At 45.2% G+C, this 22,251-nt stretch overlaps 5 protein-coding genes and 4 pseudogenes across 5 annotated transcripts; 3 read left to right on the top strand and 6 right to left on the bottom strand.

Moving 5' to 3' along the window:
* The first annotated feature begins 3,728 nt into the window (after positions 1-3,728).
* LOC149115299 (uncharacterized) lies at positions 3,729-4,932 on the top strand (annotated as a pseudogene).
* A 7,271-nt stretch (positions 4,933-12,203) lies between these two features.
* On the top strand, positions 12,204-13,808 carry LOC149115298 (uncharacterized; annotated as a pseudogene).
* Positions 13,559-14,801, bottom strand: LOC149115297 (uncharacterized). Its single transcript, XM_089284818.1, has one exon. The coding sequence runs from the start codon at positions 14,799-14,801 to the stop codon at positions 13,815-13,817; it is 987 nt and encodes a 328-aa protein (XP_089140944.1). The 3' UTR covers positions 13,559-13,814.
* A 30-nt stretch (positions 14,802-14,831) lies between these two features.
* LOC149115296 (uncharacterized) lies at positions 14,832-15,444 on the bottom strand. The gene has a single exon (XM_089284826.1). It carries the CDS (start codon positions 15,255-15,257, stop codon positions 14,832-14,834), a length of 426 nt encoding a protein of 141 aa, XP_089140952.1. The 5' UTR covers positions 15,258-15,444.
* A 97-nt stretch (positions 15,445-15,541) lies between these two features.
* LOC149115295 (uncharacterized) lies at positions 15,542-16,334 on the bottom strand. The gene has a single exon (XM_089285661.1). It carries the CDS (start codon positions 16,295-16,297, stop codon positions 15,542-15,544), a length of 756 nt encoding a protein of 251 aa, XP_089141787.1. The 5' UTR covers positions 16,298-16,334.
* On the bottom strand, positions 16,325-16,906 carry LOC149115294 (uncharacterized). The gene has a single exon (XM_089284824.1). It carries the CDS (start codon positions 16,896-16,898, stop codon positions 16,347-16,349), a length of 552 nt encoding a protein of 183 aa, XP_089140950.1. The 5' UTR covers positions 16,899-16,906; the 3' UTR covers positions 16,325-16,346.
* Positions 16,907-16,920: 14 nt separating this feature from the next.
* Positions 16,921-18,790, bottom strand: LOC149115293 (uncharacterized). The gene has a single exon (XM_089284816.1). It carries the CDS (start codon positions 18,788-18,790, stop codon positions 17,540-17,542), a length of 1,251 nt encoding a protein of 416 aa, XP_089140942.1. The 3' UTR covers positions 16,921-17,539.
* LOC149115292 (uncharacterized) lies at positions 18,745-20,254 on the top strand (annotated as a pseudogene).
* Positions 20,219-22,020, bottom strand: LOC149115291 (uncharacterized; annotated as a pseudogene).
* Positions 22,021-22,251: the final 231 nt, after the last annotated feature.

Raw genomic sequence — 22,251 nt, 5'->3', positions numbered from 1 at the left:
TGGAATTCCTGCGCGCATTCTTAAAAAATGCAGCGAGCAGATCGCGCCAAGTCTTAACTGCCCTATTCAATTATTCATTACGTATTGGGCGGCTTCCGTCAGATTGGAAGTCAGGTGATGTTACTCCAGTTCATAAAAATGATCTTCTGGAGCCAATTGAAAATTATAGACCAATCTCACTACTTCCAACTGTGAGTAAGGTTATGGAGCGTTGCGTCTGTAACAGGCTTTTTTCCCTGGTCTCGCAGTCAATTACATCTTTGCAGCACGGATTCATGCGTTCCCGTTCGTGGTTCTTTGTAACTTTTGTCCGTACTCCCTTTAAATTGGGGAGGCACTTGACAAAAACAAACAGACGGATATTTTGTACCTTGATTTTGCCAAGGCTTTCGACACAATTGATCACGTCATTCTTATTGAAAAGCTGAAATGGTACGGCGTTACAGATGCACTGATAGATTGATTTTTCGATTACCTAAAGGACAGATCTCAAAGAGTTGTGATTTACGGCACAGCCTCTGAGCGTCTACCGGTCACTTTCGGTGAACTCCAGGGTAGTCTTGTCGGCCCACTCCCCTTTGTGATATTTATCAATGACCTTCCTGATGCCATGGGAGGCGCGGTGGCCTCATGGTTAGTGCGCTCGTCTCCGGATCGAGCGGTCCGGGTTCGAGCCCTGGCCGGGGAATTGTGTTGTGTTCTTGGGCAAGACACTTTACTCTCACAGTGCCTCTCTCCACCCAGGTGTATAAATGGGTACCGGCGAACCTAATGTCGGGGGTAACCCTGCGATGGACTAGCATCCCATCCAGGGGGGAGTAGAAATACTCCTAGTCGCTTCATGCTACAGAAACCGGGATAAGCTCCGGCCTGATGGGCCACTTGGCTCGCATGCAGACTTTTTCCTGATGCCATCCACGAGCAAGCCAGCACCGCCTTTTATGCTGACGATACCAAGCTGTACCGTATCATTTTCACAGTGAAGGACTGATATTCTCCAGCAGGATCTGACAAGTTTGAATACCTGGAGCCATGAACCAAATATGAAGTTTAAGACCTCCAAATGCAAAGTGTTAACAGCCACGCGCGAAAGAAAACACCTGTAACTCACGATTATCACCTTGGCGATGTAAACTTACAACGCGTTCAGGCAGAAAATAGGTACCATTTCTAGCAATGTATCGCGTGAATCACACGTTATGCGCATTGTACTCAACGCTAATAGAATGTTGGGTCTCTTAAAGAGAACTTGCCCACTTATCACCAATATTAAAGTCAGGCGGACAATTTATCTATCTCTCGTGAGGTCACAGCTCTCCTATGCGACAGAGGTATGGTCTCCTGCTGGTGTCAATTTGAGGACGACCTTACGAAGAGTCCAGAGATGCACAGGTATAAGCTGAGGCAAGCGTTCGCGAAGTTACATAAGCATGAAAGCGCCTGACAAACAATGTAATCCATATACGTTATTTGTCGGCTGGGAGGTCCGTATTGGGAAAAACTGTGCCCAAGGTCTTGAGTAAGGCCCTGCTGCCTCGGGCCGTACTCAAGACCGAAGGCCAATTGGATTCAAGGATTTAGGATTCCGGACAGATTCCCGGAGAAGCTGGAGAAAAAAAGTAAACGTTTTCCTACTTATTTCGTAAAGCAACCCGCCTTGTGAAATAGAGCTGTACAGAACAAACGTGGAGAAAGTAAATTCACAGGAAAGCGACTGAAAGGGAAACCAAAGATGACATCAAATTTTTGCGCGAAATTCATTCAAAGCAGCAACTGCCAAATAAATTTTGTGTAAAATATATGAATGAAGTTTTTCTTGGAAAAAATATTTCGCGTTTTAGTGCGTTAGCTTTATACCTTGATTTTCAGCTAGATATATATGATTTTACTCATTAAAGGCTGGTTTTATACAAGCAACGGAGTCGGAGTTGTGAGAGCGTTTGCGTTCTGAGTCATCAGCTTCATGGAATCGGAGTCAGCAGAATCAGAACGTTTCCATTTTCTTCCCATTCTGCCTTCGACGCCGTCGCTTATGATCCTCTGAACACTAGATTATCTGAGTTTGAAGCAAAAGTACAAGAACCAACCAATCAACCAACCAACCAATGCCTGGATTCGAGTATTGTGATTGGTTAATTCTTCGGATTATAACTGCTATTCCGGGAATGCAGTTTTCAAAACATTGTTAGTCTTTAGCGGAATCGCTATCTAGCTCTTTCTGGTTCCGATTCTGTCGGTTTGATTTTCACTAGATCCTATCATTCTGCGCTTCTGATTATGACTCTGGCTGCGTCGCTTTTGAAAACAAGCCTTTAGTTTTTTTGAAGTAACTGGCTTCTTGAATGTAAGTTTTGAGTGATTTCCAAACAACGTCAAAAAATTCTGAAACGAACAGTAGATTTAAAATCAAACTACCGATTACCATTTTAAATGATGTTTTTAAAGTGCGCTAATTCCACCACATCTTTCTCCATTCATTTCACAATGGCGACAAACAATAAGCTTAGATTATTTCTTTTTGTTATCCTTTCTGTTAACCGCCAGATTTTTGTAGCTATGCGCACATGCTGTGTTCTGACTACACTAACACGAGACATTGAATGTAAATAGTTTATTGAGGATGCGTCAGTCAGTCATCCAACATAGATGTATTCCGTCTTACAACATATCTGTATCCTTGCAAATTAAAACTATCGGTTCTCACAATTAGAACCTGTACTACGTCAAATACGAAACACCACCAAAAAAGACACCCGTTAGATGTGGCCAAGAAAATGTGTAGAAATCGTATTCCACACCTAATGCAGGAGCACGATACCCCGAGGAAAGGGTGCAAAATCAACAAAGTAGAACATTTTACAATTACACATTCAAGCTGTCATACCCAAAGCTTAATTATAAAAAAGAGGACGGACACGAAGACTGACTAACCTAGAATAACCTATATCTGCCGCCGAATGCCAAAATAACCCCTTAACTTGTCATGACACCCTGCGAGCCTCTCCATCGTACCGTCAGAAGGATAATTTCTGACTAATTTGTCCTTCAATCCTCATTAAATTACATTTTGCATGAAATTCTCAACTTGAGCAAAGTGACCTATTTTTAGACCTGTTTTGAGCAATTATATATTGGTCAACATTCACTACGGGGGTTGTACTGATTTTACAACATTTCAGGCGGGAAGGGAATTGACGATTTTATCAGTCTACAAGGGAAAATTAAAAGATATGTGCAGGACACTGTTTCGCGTTGAATTCTATGCAACAACCTACTAAGTCCCCCCTCCCCCCCCCAAAAAAAAAAAATGCAAGAAAGCGATAACATTTCATCGGAGATAATTTCAGAAAAGCATGGTAAATAATCGTGTTCATTTTGTAATAAACTTTAATATCGCAGGCATTGAGTTTTTCGATGATCGTAATGGTTTTGACCAGGCACCGCTTTTTTGAGAGGATGAACAACGCCAGTGTTTACAAAACACACTTCGCTATCCATTGAAGAGTGATTTCTCCAGCGAATAGCCTTATTCCCCCCCCCCCCGATCCCACCTTTGAACAACTATTACCAGGATCATCATCATCATCATCATCATCATTATCTTTATTAAAACCGTTGGCTAATTGCCAATAAATTGACTCTCAACATGACAAAAACTGAATTTATGTTAATTGGATCACGACAAAAATTGAACAGACGGCGTTGAACAGACGGCTAATAGCGCAGGCACGCTTCAGCTAGCGCTCCGCTTCAGCTAGCGCTCCGCGCTCTCTCTTGTGTATTAGTACTGTTAGGCTAGGTTAGACATTTCCTTTTTTCTCCGTTGACTAATGGGAGACAAAGTGCTAAGAAAAGAAAACGATGATTTAAAGAGTCAACTCAATGATCTAAAGAAGGAATTTCAGTCTCTCAAATCCAAGATGGCGGAACAGAAGGATTACCATGAAGCGGCAGCCACCGCTTTACCGAGCACACAGGATGTCCAATTCCTCAGCGACAGCTATGATGCTCTTGTGAAGTCAGAATCCAGCTTGTCAAAAGCTCTGGATAATTTCTCTCGTAGGTTGGATTTATTGACAGTTAAAGCTGACAGAACTGACAAAGCTATCGACGAGATGCTCTATTACAGTTATCAATATAACGTGAAGATCGTGGGCGTTCCACTAATATCAGAAAGAAAATCGGAATTTTGTGTGAAGCTATTTACCGGCCTTAGAGTCGATATCTCCTTATCAGAGATCGATATTGCTCACAGGGTTCCACAGCGAGATACTTCTACCGGTAATGGTAACCGAAGACGACCGAACCCGATTATTTGCAAATTCACCAGAAGGATGATACGTGATAAAGTGCTCGCGTCAAGAGGTAACGCCAGTCGACTAACCACCGAGGGCCTGACTCTCCCGTCTTTTGCTGAAATTAATCGGATTGCAATTTACAGCCACCTTACACCGAGACTACAAGAGCTGTTACACTCAGCGAAGGCGCACAAAACACATACAACTACAAGTGGTGCTGGACGAAAGGCGCAGCAATCTTCCTACGCAAAACGGATACGTCTATGGCGATTCGTCTGGGGTCGATTGACGACTTAACTAAGTTAAGACTGCGTGAACGCCCTGAAGCTCGATCAGAGGATCCTTGCAGCTAAGTTACACTACTGTTATGCTTTATGATTGTACTACTATGAAAGGCAGGAGCAGAAGTACAGTGAAATCTATTAGATCTATATTGAAGATTTTACCGTATTATAGTTGTTCTGGATGTTTGGCAGAAATTCATGGCCAATTTAATAGTTCAGTGTCGACCACATGTAAAACTAAAAAGGAATTAGAGAAGCTTACTAGCTTATATGTGTTACGGTATCGCTTGACCGACAGAAAGATATACTACGAAACTCTTCTATGAACCCAACTTATTTATTTAACAATATGTAATGTAATCTTAGGTACAAAGGAGCGATTTCTAAACAATACAATCTACTACCAAACTAAGTTAAGCCTACTGCTAAACTTTAGTCACCACTGATACGAACTCACAACAAATCTCGGTGTTTCCAAAGAAATCTCTTTACGGTCCACTTGACCTTGAACAAAGTTCCTCAATAGCAATAGCACTCTATAACATAACAATAGCACTCTATAGCTTTTTCACTCGGTCTCTGCCGAGAACAACAACGGGACTGTAGCATCTCCACTCGGTCTCTGCCGAGAACGACAACGGGACTGTAGCTTCTCCACTCGGTCTCTGCCGAGAACTACTAACGGGAACTCTATATTACCTACCTGACTCTTTATATACATTTAACTAATATTCTAGAACATTCTTGGAGCTTCTATTTATGTAGCATTACATTATAATTACATCATGCGGTAGAATGTTCTGAAATGTTCCGTAGCGTGAATATAGAAGATTCTGGCACAAAAATTGCGTGACTTGACATTCTAGAAGTTTCCAGAAACTTAGATATTCACGTCTGCTCTTCATAATAATATGACTTAGATTTGTTTTCCTTGAATACAACCTTAGATTATAATTTGAACCCCGTTGATTATTCCTCTAACAGAATAACTAGTCGATATTTCTCCCCCCATAGTTTTAAGGAAATGAAAACGAAGTTGTCAAAAGATGAAACTATCTCGAGCTTCTCTATATTTTATAACAACGTAGTTAGCCTGAATCGTAACCTGGAAAATCTGCAAACTCGACTTTTGTATGAAGTAGATTTTCATTTTAATGTCATCGGAGTTACTGAAACAAAAATCACCAATGCAAATTCACAATTGTGCACAGCACATATACTTGGCTATGTATTTGAATATGTTCCAACACCTCTGGCGTCTGGGGGTGTGGGAATGTTCACTGATGAGTCACTTGATTATCGTGTTTTAGAAAGTACCTCCAATGAAGCTTTTCAGGTATTGTGGGCTGAGTTTTCCTTTGAGAATAAGAAAAATGTTATTTGTGGAATCTTTTATAGACAGCATAACTCTCCTGAAATCTTTCAATCATATTTTGATGAGACTATTGAAAAACTTTCGTCCTCTGAGAAATATATTGTTGTCATGGGTGATTTCAATATTGACCTTTTAAAATGTGCATCATCTTCGTATAGGACTTTTTGACTTCCCTTCAAAGTTGTTTTCTCGTTCCCACAATTAACAAACCAACGCTTGTCCGCTCTACCTCCGCCACCCTAATTGACAACATCTTTATCAACAATCCTGATCAAGTTGTGGCTAGTGGAAATATCATCTCTGATATAAGTGATCATTTTTCGCAATTCTGTATTCTGAAGTCTACGAGGGATAAAATTAAGAGAAAAAAATTTAAAGTGCGGGACTTTTCTAGGTTCTCCAGGGACAGTCTTAACGCCGATCTGTCTAATGTGAACTGGAATACACTCTTAGATAAAAAACCGTGTGACGTGGACAATTTATTTTCTTTTTCTTTTACAACAAGTTTAACAAATTGATAAATAAACATGCACCTATGAAAACAATTTCAAACCGCAAAGCAAAACAGCTCTCCAAACCATGGATCACCAAAGGTATAAGAATCGTTATTAAAGTTAAAAAAAGGTTATATGCGTCTGGCTACACCACCAACTACAAAATTTATAGGAACAAAATTTATACCTTAACTCGTTTAAGTAAACAGCAATATTATTCTAAATTTTTTAATGATAACCTAACTAATATGAAAAAAAACTTGGGAAGGGATAAACAATGTACTTGCCCGAAAATTGAAGAACACAAACGCTATTACTTCTATTAAAGTCCCTACTGATAATGATTCTGTTACCTGTGACCAAAATAGAATAGCCAACGTACTTAATGACCATTTCGCTTCTGTTGGACCTAAACTGGCAAATAAGTTACCAACCGTTCAGCGAAATTATTTTGATTTTATGAACAGATCTAACTCTCCCGATTCGTCGTTTGCTTTCAGCCTAGTTACCCCAACTAAAGTGGAATTGGAAATTTTGCGTATACCAGATAACAAATCTCATGGTTTATACTCATGTCCTACCCAACTGTTGAAGTACTCGTCAAATGTTGTAAGCAGTACACTTGCGGAAATAATAAATCATTCTATTTCGTCTGGGTTGTATCCCACTAAATTAAAAATGGCAAAAATTATTTCTATTTTTAAAGCCGAAGATAACACTAATGCAAACAACTATAGGCCTATTTCTTTGCTGTTTAGCTTTAACAGGATCCTCAAAAAATTGGTCTACTCCAGAATGGAATCTTTCATTGAGCAAAATGATACTTTTCTCCATCTCAATATGGCTTCCGCGAAGCTCATTCAACACAGCATGCAATTCTTGACATTGTAAGTACCATACAGGAAAACATGGACAAGCGCTTGTTCTCATGTGGTGTATTCATTGACCTGAAAAAGGCTTTTGATACAGTCGATCATAAAATTGTTTTACACAAGTTATATCACTATGGTTTTCGTGGTGTTATAAATAAGTGGTTCTCATCTTACTTGGAGGTTCGAACTCAAACTACGCAAATTGGCTCATACATCTAAAAGGCAAAATACCACCTGTGGTGTACCGCAAGGCTCAGTCCTAGGCCCTTTACTTTTCTTAATCTATGTCAACGATATTCAAGAATCCTCTGACAAACTTAAAGTTTTTTTTATTTGCTGACGACACGAACGCCGTATATGCTGACAAAAATCTTAAGTCCCTTGAGTCGACTGTAAATCAAGAACTCGGCAAGTTGTTCGATTGGTTAACGGCTAATAAATTAAGCTTAAATATTTAAAAAAAAATAAATTGTTATCTTTAGACCAGCTCAGAGAAAACTTACTTATCATCCCAAAACTATGATATTCGATAATGATCAAAATAAGAATGTGGTTCTAGAATGTAAAAAATTTGTGAGATATCTAGGTGTAATAATTGACAATAATCTTTCTTCGAAACATCATATTGACCATGTAGCTATTAAAATAAGCCGAACTGTAGGATTGATTTGTAAACTACGGCATTTTCTGCCAAAGCATACTCTTTTAACTATTTATAGATCCCTAGTTACTCCTTATTTAACTTATGGTTTGATGGCTTGGGGCCAAGCATATAAATCACACCTTGAAAAGCTTCTCAAGCTCCAAAAGCGAGCTCTTCGCTTTATCTATTTTTCTGAGCGAAATCAACATACGATTCCTTTATTTATTGATGCCAATGTTTTACCGTTAAAATTTTTGTATTATGAGCTTTTAGCTAACCTTATGTTTGAAATAAGACACAGAAATGCTCCTGGAAACATTCAAGATCTCTTTCAAGACATTTCTGATATTCATTCTTATAACACTAGATCCTCTGTCTCAAATAACTTTTACACTCAATGTTCTAGACTCTCAATTCAAGTGAACTCATTTTCTAGAATCGGAACATAATTGGAATGAAATGCCTATATCTTTAAGAAAGCTTCCAAAAAAGGTCTTTAAGAGGAAATTATTATATGGCTTTGGCTTGTGGCCGATATAACGCGCGCTCTGATTGGCTAAGAGCGAGATCTGAGCGGTCATTATGCAGCCGTAATGCCCACGGGCCGATTACGGATTATGCCAATTAGGAAGAGCCCGGAAGCCGATTAAAAAGTAGCTAAAATTTTAGGGATTTTTCCGTCATAAAACGTGTATAGAAGTCGTTTTTGACTTACCAGCCGGTAACCTTGGTGGGCACTAGTGAAACTGAAACAATTAAAGTTTGCCGAGTCTAAGTAAGCTTAAAGCTAAATTCGCTAAGTGAAAAACACCATGGCAGATCTGTCACGCATCCTGAGCAGAACACCACGAAGAAACTTATAAGTTATCATCTTAGTCAGAACAATTACCGAAATATTGAACTCCATCCCAGTTCTCATCAAATAGATTCCCTCGTTTTAACACAAGCAAGTGTAAATCAGCTTCCAGGATCATCAGATGTAAACAATCAGGCGGTTTCTGTCGGCAGCAGTGTTTTTGATACCTGCAGGAAGTTTTAGACGTTCAAAAAGCTTGAAAAGTTAATCCATAGATCCCAGGGTGAAGGAGGTGAACATATGTTGTCGCAAGCGAATGCGAAGATCGAGTTATTCTGAGCAGTGCATTCTGAAGCATTAGTATTTTCTTCCACCGAAAGACCATTTGTTTGGACTATTTTAAAGCACTTTCTGTCTTCGCCACAAAAGTCGGAAAAACACCCCGATCAAGTTGTGGCATCACGATACTAAAATACCTTTTTGAGGCTGTGACAATCATTTTTCCCGTAAAGAAATGTGTGTTTTTAACGCAATACGTATACAGTGGTGAAGTTCACTTTAGCCCTGGGTTTGAGACGATGAATGAATCGGTAAACGCGCGCATCCCCGGATGTAAATTGATGACTTCCGCTGGAATAAAGTAGTATAGGGGGAGTCAGACAAATACCGTTTCGCAGAGGGAGAAGTATTTCCCCGTTTTGCAACCCCCAGCTTTAAGTCCGAAGCTCGCAAGCTCGCTTCGGTTGAACCTGGGGGGTTGCAAAACGGGGAAATACTGGGTCCTCTTTGAAACAGTATTTGTCTGACTCCCCCTATACTACTTACAACAACGGGGAAGGGGAGGGATACCTATTAGATAGAAACAACCCCGCCGTTATACCGTCCGAACACCGGCAATGTTTCGAGGAACAAACAAGTGCGCGTGGTTGATGCGTGGCCGGAAAGAAAACTGCGGAAAGAGCTGTGTCGGCGCTTATTGCAGGAAGCACAACTATCAACTCAAGAAAGGTATGAAAAGGCAAAAAGGCAAAGAAAAATTTTGAACTTGTCTTGCTCGAGCTCAAGGCAGCCAATTAGAGAGATGAACACCTTCCATCATACAAGTTGACAATGTCTTCTGTTAACCAAAACATTGAAGAAAGACTGGAAGAAGAACTTGCAAAAATCGATCCAGCAACGTTGCAGTATTTAGAGCAATTACTTGCAGAAAACGTGTCAGCTGTTAGAAATGTTGTTCAGAACGTGCTGGATGAACCTATTTCCCAAGAAACGGAGAAGCGTTTGCAAAAACCTTTGCGTCCAAAAGCTTACGGACCAAGACCCCCTCCCAGGCAAAGAAAAACGAGAAAAACGCAAGAGCTTCTGAGGGAGTACGACCCCTTTCCTGTACAGAACATCCGAACAGTGACAGACTACCAGAATGAGATTCTGGACCTGTTCGATGATGCAACACATGAGCGGGAAGAGAGTAAGGGGCGGCGTTACATTCGATGGCGCTTCATCAGAGGTCTGGAAAAAGACCAAACAACAAACTTTATGGAAAAAATTCGAGAAAACGTGACACATCGTTTTACATGAGGCATGTTTTCTCGTATCAGCTGCGCAACATTGAAGACGGAACGGTCATTCTTTACTATAAAAACCACGGCTCGCCTTGGATAAACAGACTGGCAGAGGTGTAAGAATGGTTGAGCGAAGAAGAGACGAAACGCCTGGACCATGACAAAATCGAAAGACCAACAACAAAGTGGGAGTTTGTAAGCTTTTTTAATGTTGACCTGAAGGTTGTGATTGACCGTGAGCCGTTGATGGGTACAGGCCCGTTACCGGACTGGCTGCGCAACCTTGCCCATGGCGGGGCGATGGCGGCTTTGGATACGTATAAAGACAACTTGTGTCTTTGGCGGTGTATCGCAGTACACCGAGGAGCGCGTGTCGACCGAGGCACAAAACCAGCCCGCGGTCTAGCCAAGAGTTTCTTCAAACTCAAAACCCTGCCGACCGACTGCCCAAAAACGTCACTGGATGAATTAGAAAAGGTCGAAAGACATCTTAATCAAGGTACAGCTTTTTCGAACTGGCTTGGCATCCGGGTATATGAGCCTGAGAGGGTGGCGGGAGAAGTGGTATGGCACCTTAGACGAAACCCATCAGCAAGTTTGAAGAACATTCTGACAATCGGTATCTACGAAGGGCACGCGTTCGTCATCAAAGATGTTGCCAGGTTGGCCAAAAATTATGCATGCACTCATTTGCAGAGCGAGATTCACAAAAGTTTGCAATCTCCAACGCCATTTCCAAACCTGCAGTGCAGGAAAAACGGTAATCGATTGCTCGGGTGAAAGGGTCGAACCCCCGCAGACAGCTTTCGAGAAAGCTTTCTATCCAAAACACAACGCTTCCAAAGAATCGCTTCAGTGGCTTATTCGGGAAACCAAGCGGCGGAAAATCCACATTCACCACGCAATGTGCGGGCATGGTGGCAAGCGTTGGGTTGAGCGCGCGCCTGTAGACGGGTACAACCACGCAACGAAGACTGTATTTCAATACCACGGCTGCCACTGGCACGGGTGTCGAAAATGTTACCCGCAAGATCGCGACAAAATCATTGACCGCAACAACCAAACGCGAGAAGGTAGGTACCAAGCCACAATGAAACGCACAAGATTTCTGCGGGAGGCCGGCTATCAAGTTATCGAGGCCTGGGCATGCGAAGTTGGGAAAATCTACGCTGATCCACCGCCGGCCGAAACAAAAAGCTACCCGCACGCGATCTTGTACGATTTCGAGTCGTACGGCGATAATAATCATCGGAAGGGGCCAACGCTCGCGCTCACGATAGAAAACGCTCACGTGCCAATCTCGGTGAGCATTGGCGACACCCTTGAAAGAAAGCCCACCCACATCTGCGAAAGAGAACCCGCGGAGTTGGTCCGCAAGTTTATGGAAGAGCTGGAGAGACGCGGAAAAAACATCTGGGCCCAGGTACGGGCGAAGTTTGTGCCAGAAGACGTGCACCTACTGCCAAAAGCGCAGCGACAAAAAATCGATGAATGGTGCAACCAGGTTCCTGTCGTCGGGTTCAACTCAGGAAGTTACGATCTGAATCTGATCAAAAACCACTTCGCGGGCCGACTTGCTGAAACATCCCCCAAAGTCAGAGTGGCAAAAAACGGGAACAAAACCATGTTCTTGCTCACTTGGGAATCCCGTTTCCTTGATATCATCAACTACCTTGGGCCGGGGACGAGCTACGAGAAATGGGTGAAAGCCTACGAATGCAAGACAGTGAAATCGTGGTTTCCATACGAATGGTTTGACACCCCCTAAAAAACTTGATTACCCTGGACTCCCAAAATACGAGGAGTGGTATTCGAAGCTAAAGCGCGGATACGTACTCACGCGGGATGAATGGGAGGGGTGCCAGCGATTGTTCAAAGAAAAGGGCATGCGCACCTTCTCAGACTGGCTGCGCTACTACAACAATCTCGATGTGGCTCCCGGCCTTGAGGCTCTGGAAAAAATGAGAAACTTCTACACCGAGAAGGGAATCGACATTCTGAAAGACGCTGTCAGCATCCCAGGCGTGAGTTTGCATTACTTGCTCCGGGGAGCGATTGAGCGTGGCGCAGAGCTTTACAGCCCGGGCAAAGAAGCTTATGAGATGCTGAAAGAAGCTGTTGTCGGGGGGCCGAGCCTGGTTTTCACAAGGTACCACGAAGCTGGTGTCACGAGGATAAGGTCTCATCGAATATCAGAACCGCGTCTTTGCAAAAAATCGTTGGTTTAGACGCCAACGGTCTATATCTTTCGACCATGCTCAGAGAAATGCCTTGCGGGAAGGAAAGGGTCGTGCACTACAGCGGCGAGTTCCAAGCGGAGGCGGCTCCTTCACTAACGCACAGGCTCATACAAGGAAGCTGGTTTGGATTTGCCGAAGTCGACATCGAGATTCCAGAGCGCTTGCGGCCAAAGTTTGAGGAGATGTGTCCTTTCTTTTACAACAAAAAAGTTCCTGCCGAAGCTGTGCCGAAACATATGGCCGATTACTTGGCAAGAACCGGCAGAAAGCGCGGAGACGGAAAAAAACTTGTGGGGGCGCTGTCTGCAGAACGGATGCTAGTATACGCCCCTCTGCTGCTGTGGTACGTGAACCACGGGGCGGTAGTCACAAAGGTTTACAGAACAATCGACTACCAACCGGCCAAGATCTTCACCTAGTTCGTGGAGCAGGTGACGGAGGCGCGCCGGACAGGCGACGTGGACAAAAGCAAGGCGCTGCTCGGTGAATCGTTCAAACTGCTGGGAAACAGCGCATACGGGAAGCTCATTGAAGCTTTGGAGCGGCAAACAAACGTGATTTACACCAAAGACGAGAAGGTAGTCGACAGAGCCTTGCGGAGCGCGTATTTCTCTGATCTTGAAGAGATCGGGCACGCGTATAAGTTGGAAAGCCGGAAGCCTCGGATCACAATCAGACGGCGGTTTCAGGTTGGAATCGCTGTCTATCAGCTGGCGAAGCTGCGGATGCTGGAGTTCTATTACGACTTTCTCGACAGGTATATCGACAGAAGAGATTTTGAGCTGATCCAGATGGACACGGACAGTAACTACATGGCAATCTCCGGTGAGCGGCTCGAAGACATTGTCCGGCCAGAGCTGAAGGCAGAATTCGAGGCGCAAGAAAATCAGTGGCTGGCTTGGGACAAGTGGAGCGGCCGTACCCCAGGTCTCTTCAAGCTTGAGTGCGAGGGCAGCCGGATGATCGTGCTATGTTCGAAGTGTTATTACGTCGACGAAGCGAAGGGCGAACAAAAGAAGTTTAGCACGAAGGGGATGTCAAAGAAGCAGAACGAGATCACGTGGCAGCGTTTTAAGGCAGCGTTGGAAGGCAGCAAAGATATGGCAACCAACAGAGGTTTCAGGATGCGGGACGGGCAGATGGTCATTTACGAGCAGCAGAAGCTGGGGCTGAGCGCGTATTACGACAAGCGGTGGGTGCTGCCCGACGGTATTCACACCGAACCAATCGAATTTCACATTTAGTTCACGTCAGCCGGAGGAAGAGGTAGTGTTTGGAGGGACAACCAGCAGTTCTTCACGCACGAAGCCGCGCTTGGGACCGTCGCGCAGATAGTAGAGAGCGGGTTGATCCGGTTTGGTAAAAGATCTTTCAATGCTGTAAACTTTCAAAGACCAGATTGGGTCTGTGGCGCTTTTCACACCTCCTTCAAGCTCGCCGGGTTGGTAGAGATAACGAACTTGGACAAGAGGGGGGAGTATTTTTTCGTTTTTTCCAACAGGCCTTGAATAAGGTGTCGAGGGCCTTGCATAAACAGATTTTTCTTTGATGGCAACTGCTTGTTTCTTCCCGATAAGGCTTGTGACCTCGTTGTTCAAAGCCGAAACAACTTCAGGAAGTCTTTTCACCCAGGCAGTGGACCGCTTACCCTCGGGGAGTAGCATTTCCACGGCGTACTGGTGCCCGAACAAGCGCTCAGCCAGAGTGCGGTTGAAACGTTCTACAATGGCCTGGTCACGGTGAATGTCAACGCCCCCGCGTCGTATATATGTTTTGTGCTTGTCCATCTCTTTTGTGACAGCGCCCATGAATTCGCGCCCGGGGTCAACCTGCAGCATTTCAGGCCATTTGAGAGGCGAGCGCTTGTAAATCTTCTGAAAGGCCTGGGCTACCTCATCAGAATTTTTCGAAGTCAGGGGTTCGGCTTCTTTGTAGCGACTGGCCACGTCGCCAACAGTCAGCGCGTATTTGTAAACTTTGCGGCCACGAGGGAGCTTGTCGTGCGGCAGAAAAAGAAGGTCCGCCTGGTGGACCGAGTTGGGTGTGGGAACGTCAAATTTCGGTCGAGGAATTCGCCTCGGCGCGGGGAGGAATATCTGCCAGAGCGCTTGCCTGATCAGCCACTTTTTTGCGGTTTCTTCAGGTACCTTGGCGGCCTCGGCTAATTTTTTGATCGCGGCGATACCTTTCCAGTAGCCCCCGGGGCCGTAGTATATTTTTGCGAGTTTGGCGTCCATTGCGCTACTATAAGTAAGGCGCAAAAAAGTTTAAAGGAACCGGAAGGCCACGTAGCCCAGAGCGAGCGCCCCGGCGCCCCCGAACATGAGTTCACCATTTTTCTGCTGCTCGCTTGGCTGATAGAAATCTGAGAACTTGGGCTCTTTGGGGGGTATCATTCGTTCGTCAGGATGCGCCTGGTTGTAGAGTTTGAAGGCATAGTCGGTGTTGGTGAAGTTCTGCTTGGCCTCCGCCTTTATTTGCGCGTTGGTCGCAATCCAGTCGAGGAGATGGGTGCGGTCGCGCGTGTATTTGGCGTAAGCCGCTTGGTACGCCTCGAGAACTTTGTCATGGCGCTTTTTTTCTTCAAGCGCAGCTTTGTCGCCCCCGCCAAGCGCCCTCACCAGATAATTGCCTCCGATAAAAGCCGTGGCGTTCAACACAGCCCCACCAACCATAATAACGATGCTCGCCATGGTGCTATATAGCAGAGTCTTTCTTTTAAATCATTAATTTCAGACGCTGGTGGGGAAGATTTTTTGGTCCTCGAGATAATGTTTGAGCGCAATGCTACCCGCCATGACGGCTGTGAACTGCACGTAATTCATCGCACTGCTGCTGGGATCAGAAGTAAAATTCTCTTTTACAACCTTTTTTGCGACCCAGCCGATCCCAGCGGCTAAGCCAGTCGGACGACATAGTGACTTTTATATTAGGAAAATAACGAAAGTTTAAAACAAAATTACTTTTACTAATCTTCTTAGTCTTCTTCTTCTTTTTCTTCTTTTATTCTTCTTATTTCTTCTTCTTTTCTTCTTATTTCTTTTATTCTTCTTGCCTTTTCTTCAGCCGTTTCACACAGCATTATCTTGGAAAGATGTAATACTCTTTCATAAACCTTTTTGTTGAAGTCGTACCATATAATCCCTATACCAAAAATTGCTGCTGAAGAGATGAGAATCTGCGGAACGTCAACTTTCGGCATAGTGATATACTTTACACACGAAAGTTTAATCATTTTTTTAAATCCTTTTGGCTGTGTCGCGCGAGCAGGTTCTGGCTCAACACGCGCGGGCTCAGGTGCGGGTTCAGGCGTTTTTTTGTCGAATGCGGCCTTGAGCTCTTCCCGTTTGTAATAAATCCCGACCAGCGAAACGACTATGCTGCCAACAGCAAGCCATTGGGTGGTGCTGAGGCCGATATTTTTTTCTCCGCTGTACTTTGGGCTTTCGCCTTCTGTAGTCGGGGCTGGCTCGGGGGCCGCTGTGGTGGCTTTCGCCTTGTTACTTGCCATATAAGCCTCAGCTGCTTTTTTCTGTTGCTCCCGGACCAGCCGCGTTCTTTCAGTAACCATTTTTCCAGCGGCCACACGCTTGGGATTTTTTACGCGCTGCGTTGAAGTTGTTGCAGTCGGAGTTGTCGCTTGCTGTGTGACATCGACGGCAGGTGTTGCCTGGGTCTCGCCCTGCGTATGCGCCGTGACGGCAGGTGCGCTCTCGGATTGTTCGGTTGACATGATGAGCAAATATAATAATGCTTAAAAATTCACTCAGGATTTTCTGCAATCACTCAGCGGTTGTTGAGGATTGCTCTTCCGATTTTACTTCGGCCTTTCTCTCCAAATGTGAGTTAAAATCAACATGTTTTGTGGTGATCAGCGCCGCGTTGGCCACAGCAAGAAACCGGCCGCACTTCAAAGCAAGGTTGCCGGCCAGATTGGAGAGCTCTTTGTTTATGATGTAGTCGTTTCTGAGCTCTTTTTGATAAGCATCGATGTCTTTGATTTTGACGGTCATTCCGACCACTTTGGTTACAAGAAAAATAAAGCTATCGATCAAACTTTCTGTTGTCTTTGAGCCCACGTATGTCTCGTACCTTTTGGTGTATTTCTCGACCTCTTTGTCGCTCAGGCGCTTCACCTGCTCGTGGGTTAACTGCACTCCGATGGCCTCTTTGGCTTTTCCTGTAGACACCAGTACGGCCAGCTGCTCACGAAGAGCAGGAATGTCAGGCCCTGGGGCGGTTGGAACAAGGCCACCTGCTGGACCACTCGGCGGCTCGGGCTCGGTTTGGAGAAGGTTCATAACTTCTGCTAACGCGGCCTCTTCTTCAGCCATTGTTCAAGGCTATATATACAGCTTTCATTTTTTTATTCAAAATAACTTTACCCCGTAGGGGTGGCGAAGCGAGAACACAAGATAAGAGAACTTTCGCTCTTTCAGCTTTGAAACCAGACCTTTGTACTCATCCTGAGAGAGTTCGCTAGCGTAATCATCGAAGATGGCTTTGGTGGTCTTGGCCGAGGGGGTGTAAAAGAGAACGATCGCCGCCACGTTCTCCCGCAAGGAGGCTGTTTTTCCGGTCATCTCCTGGGTCAGAACCCAAACGCTGATGCCCATATGCCGAGCAGAAAAGGCGAGATTCACCAGCTCGCCTGTACGCCCTTTCACATCTTTGGAGGCTGCGCAGTCGTCGAGGATTATAAGCGTGTTGGTGCCCTCGGAAATCCATCTCACGAGCTTCAACCACTTTTCCACGTCGTGCTGCTCGCATACTATCACATCCATTCTTGGATCATTTTCACCAATTCTGTGGTAGGTCTTGTTGTGCGCGAATGTCGGGCAGATGAACCCGATGTAGTCGAACTTGAAGCGGAAAGGGCCGTAGATCTGGTCCAACACAAACCTTGATTTGCCTGAATTCGTCGGCCCCACAATGAGAGCGTTGAAGGGTATCTTGCTTGGGTCCATGTTCATATTCAATTCTGCACAGATTCTAGTTGTCTGTCCATAATGTTGGACTGTGAGTCGGCGATGACGAATACGTGGCAGTTCACGTTGCCTGAGCCTTCAGCTTTCCGCTCGATTTCCAGCTGGACACCGTCTGTACTGTTCACAAGGCGCTTGCCACTTCCGTGCATTTCTTGGTCCGCCATGGAGCGCGTATCTATCAGAAGCCCGAAATTGTCCCCCGTATAAAACTTTGTCGCATTCGTGTGCTCTGTTTTATTTTTTTCCTTCACAAAGAAGCGTTGAGCCTCTTCCCACATGTCCTTGCCTTCGACGCCGTTGTTGTAAATCATGTTGGGCGAGCCGTTGATCGTGACGCTGACTTTCGTCAGATCCGGGAAGACGTATTTTTCTGAATCTCTGGCTCCATCACCATACGGCTCTATGAACAGTAGCAGGATGGCTTTTAGTGACCTTTTTTGGGCGGCGACTTTGATGTTGAGCCTCGTGTCGGTGTCGTTTTTGAAGATCACAACTTCAGAACGCATCACGTGGTCATAGGCGAACTCTTTGCCGCCAGAGTAAACGCTGTACGCCTCGTCTGCCAGAGTTTTGCTGCGGATCATTTCGTACTCGAGCTGGATGTTCGTCAGCTTGTATTTTAGCTGGGTTGTATCGGAGCCTTTGACCACATGTTCAGCTTCAGCAAGGGTCACTTCGAATACGAGGTCGTTGTAAAGGGCCTGGGGGTAGAAAACACCGTGGTCAGTTAAGATCTGATGGTCTAGCCTGATCCGGTACTTTTTCCCGTAAACCTCGTTCAGCTTGTTTTCAGCGTCGACGCCCGATGTTTTCTTGTCTCCCGCGCCTGAGCGGATCTTGCATAGATCCTCGCTCTGAATCCCTTCGAGAATCATCCCGTCTCGCTTTTCCTGTGAAAGGAAAAGGTCATCAAAGATTTTGTAGAGGCCGTATCCAACTGTGTCTTGCAAGGTAGTGCCTCCAAACTTCACGAGCAGCCTGTCAACGAGCGCCCGCGTGACGTTCTGGACAAGGAAGTTGTTGGCGTGCCCTCCAGAAAGGTCGATATCAAAGACAAGCGCTAGCGAGCCCGGCACCAGAACCTCGTTCACGTTCAGCTTGGGCACTGAAACATACAGCGTATCGCCGGGGTTGGCTTCAGTGCGGGAAAAGGTGATCCGCTTGACCGCGCGCTCGGCCTGCATGGCGCGTAATGTCTTTTTTGTGAACGTTGGGCGAAGGTTCTCTGGCACTGACATTATATGATACGCCGGCGATTATTTTCTAATTTAAAAAATAACAGAATTGGAATATATTGCTATGGCGGAAGGCGGTGGCGAATTTGGTTACAAAGACCCGGACCTTGACAATCGGATTGACCAAGATGATGACGACGATGGCGAACAGGAGGTTGAAAGAACCCAACCTTTTCAGCCAGGCGCGGCATCCACTCCCTACCAACCTGGCGCCCCCTACAACGTGGGTGAACAAACGGAAATGCATACTATGCGGCACGAGTAGTCCGGCCTGCCTGACACTTCTTATGCCGAGACATCATTTTTTGGAGAAGATACCCCTTTGATTGAAACAGATTCGGAACGGAAAAGTGTTTTAGACCGGTTAAAAGCAGTATTCCCCAAATTTTCCACTGAAAAATTTGCAGTTATGAAAGGCAACACCGGAAAAAACAAGGGTAAAATTGTTGCAATAGGTAAGTAAGGGGGCGAGTACAAGATTATGAAAGATGACTGGACAGGCTTCACGAAAAAATTTTTAGACAGCTTCAAAGATCAACTTGGACCGAATGCTGCAGATATCATAGCTGAAGACCGCGACACCATCACAGAACAACGGCAAAGACTGGCAGAGGCAGAGACCCAACTACAACAGGCGGAAACCCTTTCTTCGCAAAGAGAAGAAGAAAAGAAAGAAGCGGAAGCCCTGAGACGTAAAATCGAGCAAACTGATGCTCAGATTGATGCCATTCAGGATGAACAAGGTTCGAATCTTGAAACTGAAGCAGAGCTGCGTAGGCTGGAACAACTGAAAAAGAACTATCAAACCGATCTTGAAAACAAGAAAAAAGAATTGGAGTCGCTTACAAAACAAGCAAAAAACAAGAAGAAGTATAAGCAAAGGTCGACAGACTTACAGCCAGCCTCGCGGCAAAAGAAAGTGAAAGAAAGACCGTCGAAGAAAGGCTGAACAGCACAAAACCTTTGGATGACCTGAAAGAGCAGGAAAGCGAGCTGCAGCGCCAAAACGAGGAAGACCAGGCAATCATCCAAGATGAGAATGCCTCGCCCTCCGACAAAGAAGCCGCAGAAGGTAGAGTGGCAGAAAGAAACGAGGAGCTCGCGCGTTTGCAAACTCAGATTGCGGAAAGGGAAAGGGGGCGGCCTCTCTTGGAAAGGGTCAAAGAGATCTTCAAAAAAAATGGTGTGACATTGACCGCTGTTCTTCTTGCTGCCGGGGTCACAATCGGAGCTGTCATCGGAGCCCTCACCAGACGTTTGAAAGCCACCGGCAAGGCTTTGGGAAATGGCCTAAAAGATATTGGCGCAAAACTCGCTTCCCTGCTGCCCGGGCTTATAGGAGCGGTAGTGAGCTTTCTATTCAAAGCCACCGGCCAAGTCGTCGGGTTTCTGGCCGAGCACACCTGGCTGCTCATTCTTGCCGCGGTGGCCTTTTTGTTCGAAAAATATTTTAAGAAGCAGCGGTAGCTTACCGCCAAGCCATGAACAGCAAAGCCGATAATCCTACTACACCGACAATTACCGCCGTTTTGTTTATTTCGTGTTGCGGTGTTTTATCTGGAGCCTTGGGCTCTACTTTTTGCGCTGTTGACTGTGCTTGCTGAGTTTTGGTCGAAGCTGCTTTCCTTGATTCGGATGTTGCGGCTTTGTGTATCGGGTTGGACTGATGGCTGTTGGGAGGGTTAATTTTTGACGGGCCGCCTGCCATGAGTTTGAGCGCAGCTTTTTTTTTCTCCGGGTTTACCGCGTTGTTCACCCCAAGTTTCATCCCGGAGACCGCCTGTTTTAGCTTGTTGTTGTAACCTACCGTGCTTGCGGTGTTGATCATCATTTGCGCGGGCATAAGCCAGGCCATGGGGGCTACAGCAAGATTGAGCCTGACCTTCGCTTGATCCACCGCGAGCTGGTACCTTTGAACGCTCTTGGCCAGGTCGGGCTGCCTGATCGCGTCTGCCATCAGCACCAGGAACTCGCTCTGGGCTTCTTTCGCCCGGCCGCCAGAACCGAGAATGCTGCTGCGGACGTTGACTTGCGCGCCTAGGACGCAGTAAACGAAAGCCTCGATTGACTGGTTGATTCTCGACAACCCCACCTGCGTCAAACCGGATGCTGTGTTTGGCGCGAACCAGTCATACTGGGCCACGGCATCAGGTTCAATGAAAGAAAGGAGATTTCCTTTGCTTGCCGCACCGCCTTCATCACTGAATTTATAGAACCCTCCTGAATATAAGCGGTTCCTGTTTTCAACGGCCCGTGCCCTGTCACGCCAATGTATACACTTCCCAAGCCGTGGTTTTTCCCTTGTGTGAAGCGAAAATCGCTCGAGGGGTCTATGCCGAACTCGTCGCATATCCTTTTGTACGAAGCAACGTCATAATGATTGTTCATTTGGCTGAACGTCGGGTCTCCGGGCAAAGCGCTTATGCTCTGAATACCTCCTAGCTGGTACAAAATGCGCCTGATCGTGAAATACACGTGGAAGATATAAAAAGCTCTTATCTGCTGGGGGAGATTTACACCGCTGTCAAAGATTTCGCGAGAAACTCCGCAACCTTGTGTCGCGCAGAAAACCGCGAAGTTGAGCTGTTGCGGCCAATATTTCATGTCAGGCCCTCCTAACCAGTGTTTTGATTCGGTTCCAGAAGTATGCCTGAGTTTGATTTCTTGAAATATTTCTCTGAATTCTGTTGTGAAATATTGGTCAGGCGTGACGTAGATTTTTATTTCGACGTTGAATATTTTCTTCAAGCTTGGTGCTTTGCCGTCGAAAGGTACCGCAAGGATGGGCAAGGAAATTTTTGAACCAAGTGGCGACAATTGATAAGGAAAACCCCCGCTGTCTAGATCTCCCAAACCAAGCGCTTGTTTCATTTCCGCGCTCCAATACCGCCTGTCTGAGCCGAAGACGCTTTGAAACGAGCCTTCGCTTTCTTTGAAAAACACCTCTGCGGTTGCGTTGTTTTTCTCGTCGATGCTTTCTTGTGAAACGAACCGGCTTTTTTCCGCTTTTGGAAAGTGGTTTAAAAAATTTGTCCACGCCTTTTTCTTCGCGGCATCCACTTTTTTCACAAACTCAGGATCTTTCCACAAATTCGCCATCTTGTTTGGACACAATTTTGTTTGTTAAATATAAAATGGTTGTTCTCACTATTGTCTCACAACAGAACGGAGAGACTATCTATTTTGAAGAGCCGATACCGAAAGTACATTTCATGAAACTCATATCTTGTAGTTTATTCAACAGCTGGGACACTTTGAAAAGAGAAGTTTCAGCCACCTTGGGAGATAAAGACAAAGATATAGCTTTGTCAGTTAGTAAAATAATGCGAGGGCATTATAGTTTAGAAAGAATTGCAAAAGAAATAGACGGTCTGTTCGGCAAATATAACTATAAGTTGGAAACAGCAATTAATCAGCCTATTGGCCAGCTTGTAATCAGAAATTCGGGGGGGAAACCGATTGAA

This window comes from Orbicella faveolata, unplaced genomic scaffold, assembly GCF_042242905.1.
Source record: "Orbicella faveolata isolate gen_17 unplaced genomic scaffold, um_ofav_v1 contig_13, whole genome shotgun sequence".
NCBI lineage: Eukaryota > Metazoa > Cnidaria > Anthozoa > Scleractinia > Merulinidae > Orbicella > Orbicella faveolata.
This window is presented reverse-complemented; position numbering and strand designations above follow the sequence as displayed.

Excerpts from the sequence above, each read along its gene's own strand:
- LOC149115297 (XM_089284818.1), bottom strand. The coding sequence starts at position 14,801 with ATGGACGCCAAACTCGCAAAAATATACTACGGCCCCGGGGGCTACTGG.
- LOC149115296 (XM_089284826.1), bottom strand. The coding sequence starts at position 15,257 with ATGGCGAGCATCGTTATTATGGTTGGTGGGGCTGTGTTGAACGCCACG.
- LOC149115295 (XM_089285661.1), bottom strand. The coding sequence starts at position 16,297 with ATGTCAACCGAACAATCCGAGAGCGCACCTGCCGTCACGGCGCATACG.
- LOC149115294 (XM_089284824.1), bottom strand. The coding sequence starts at position 16,898 with ATGGCTGAAGAAGAGGCCGCGTTAGCAGAAGTTATGAACCTTCTCCAA.
- LOC149115293 (XM_089284816.1), bottom strand. The coding sequence starts at position 18,790 with ATGTCAGTGCCAGAGAACCTTCGCCCAACGTTCACAAAAAAGACATTA.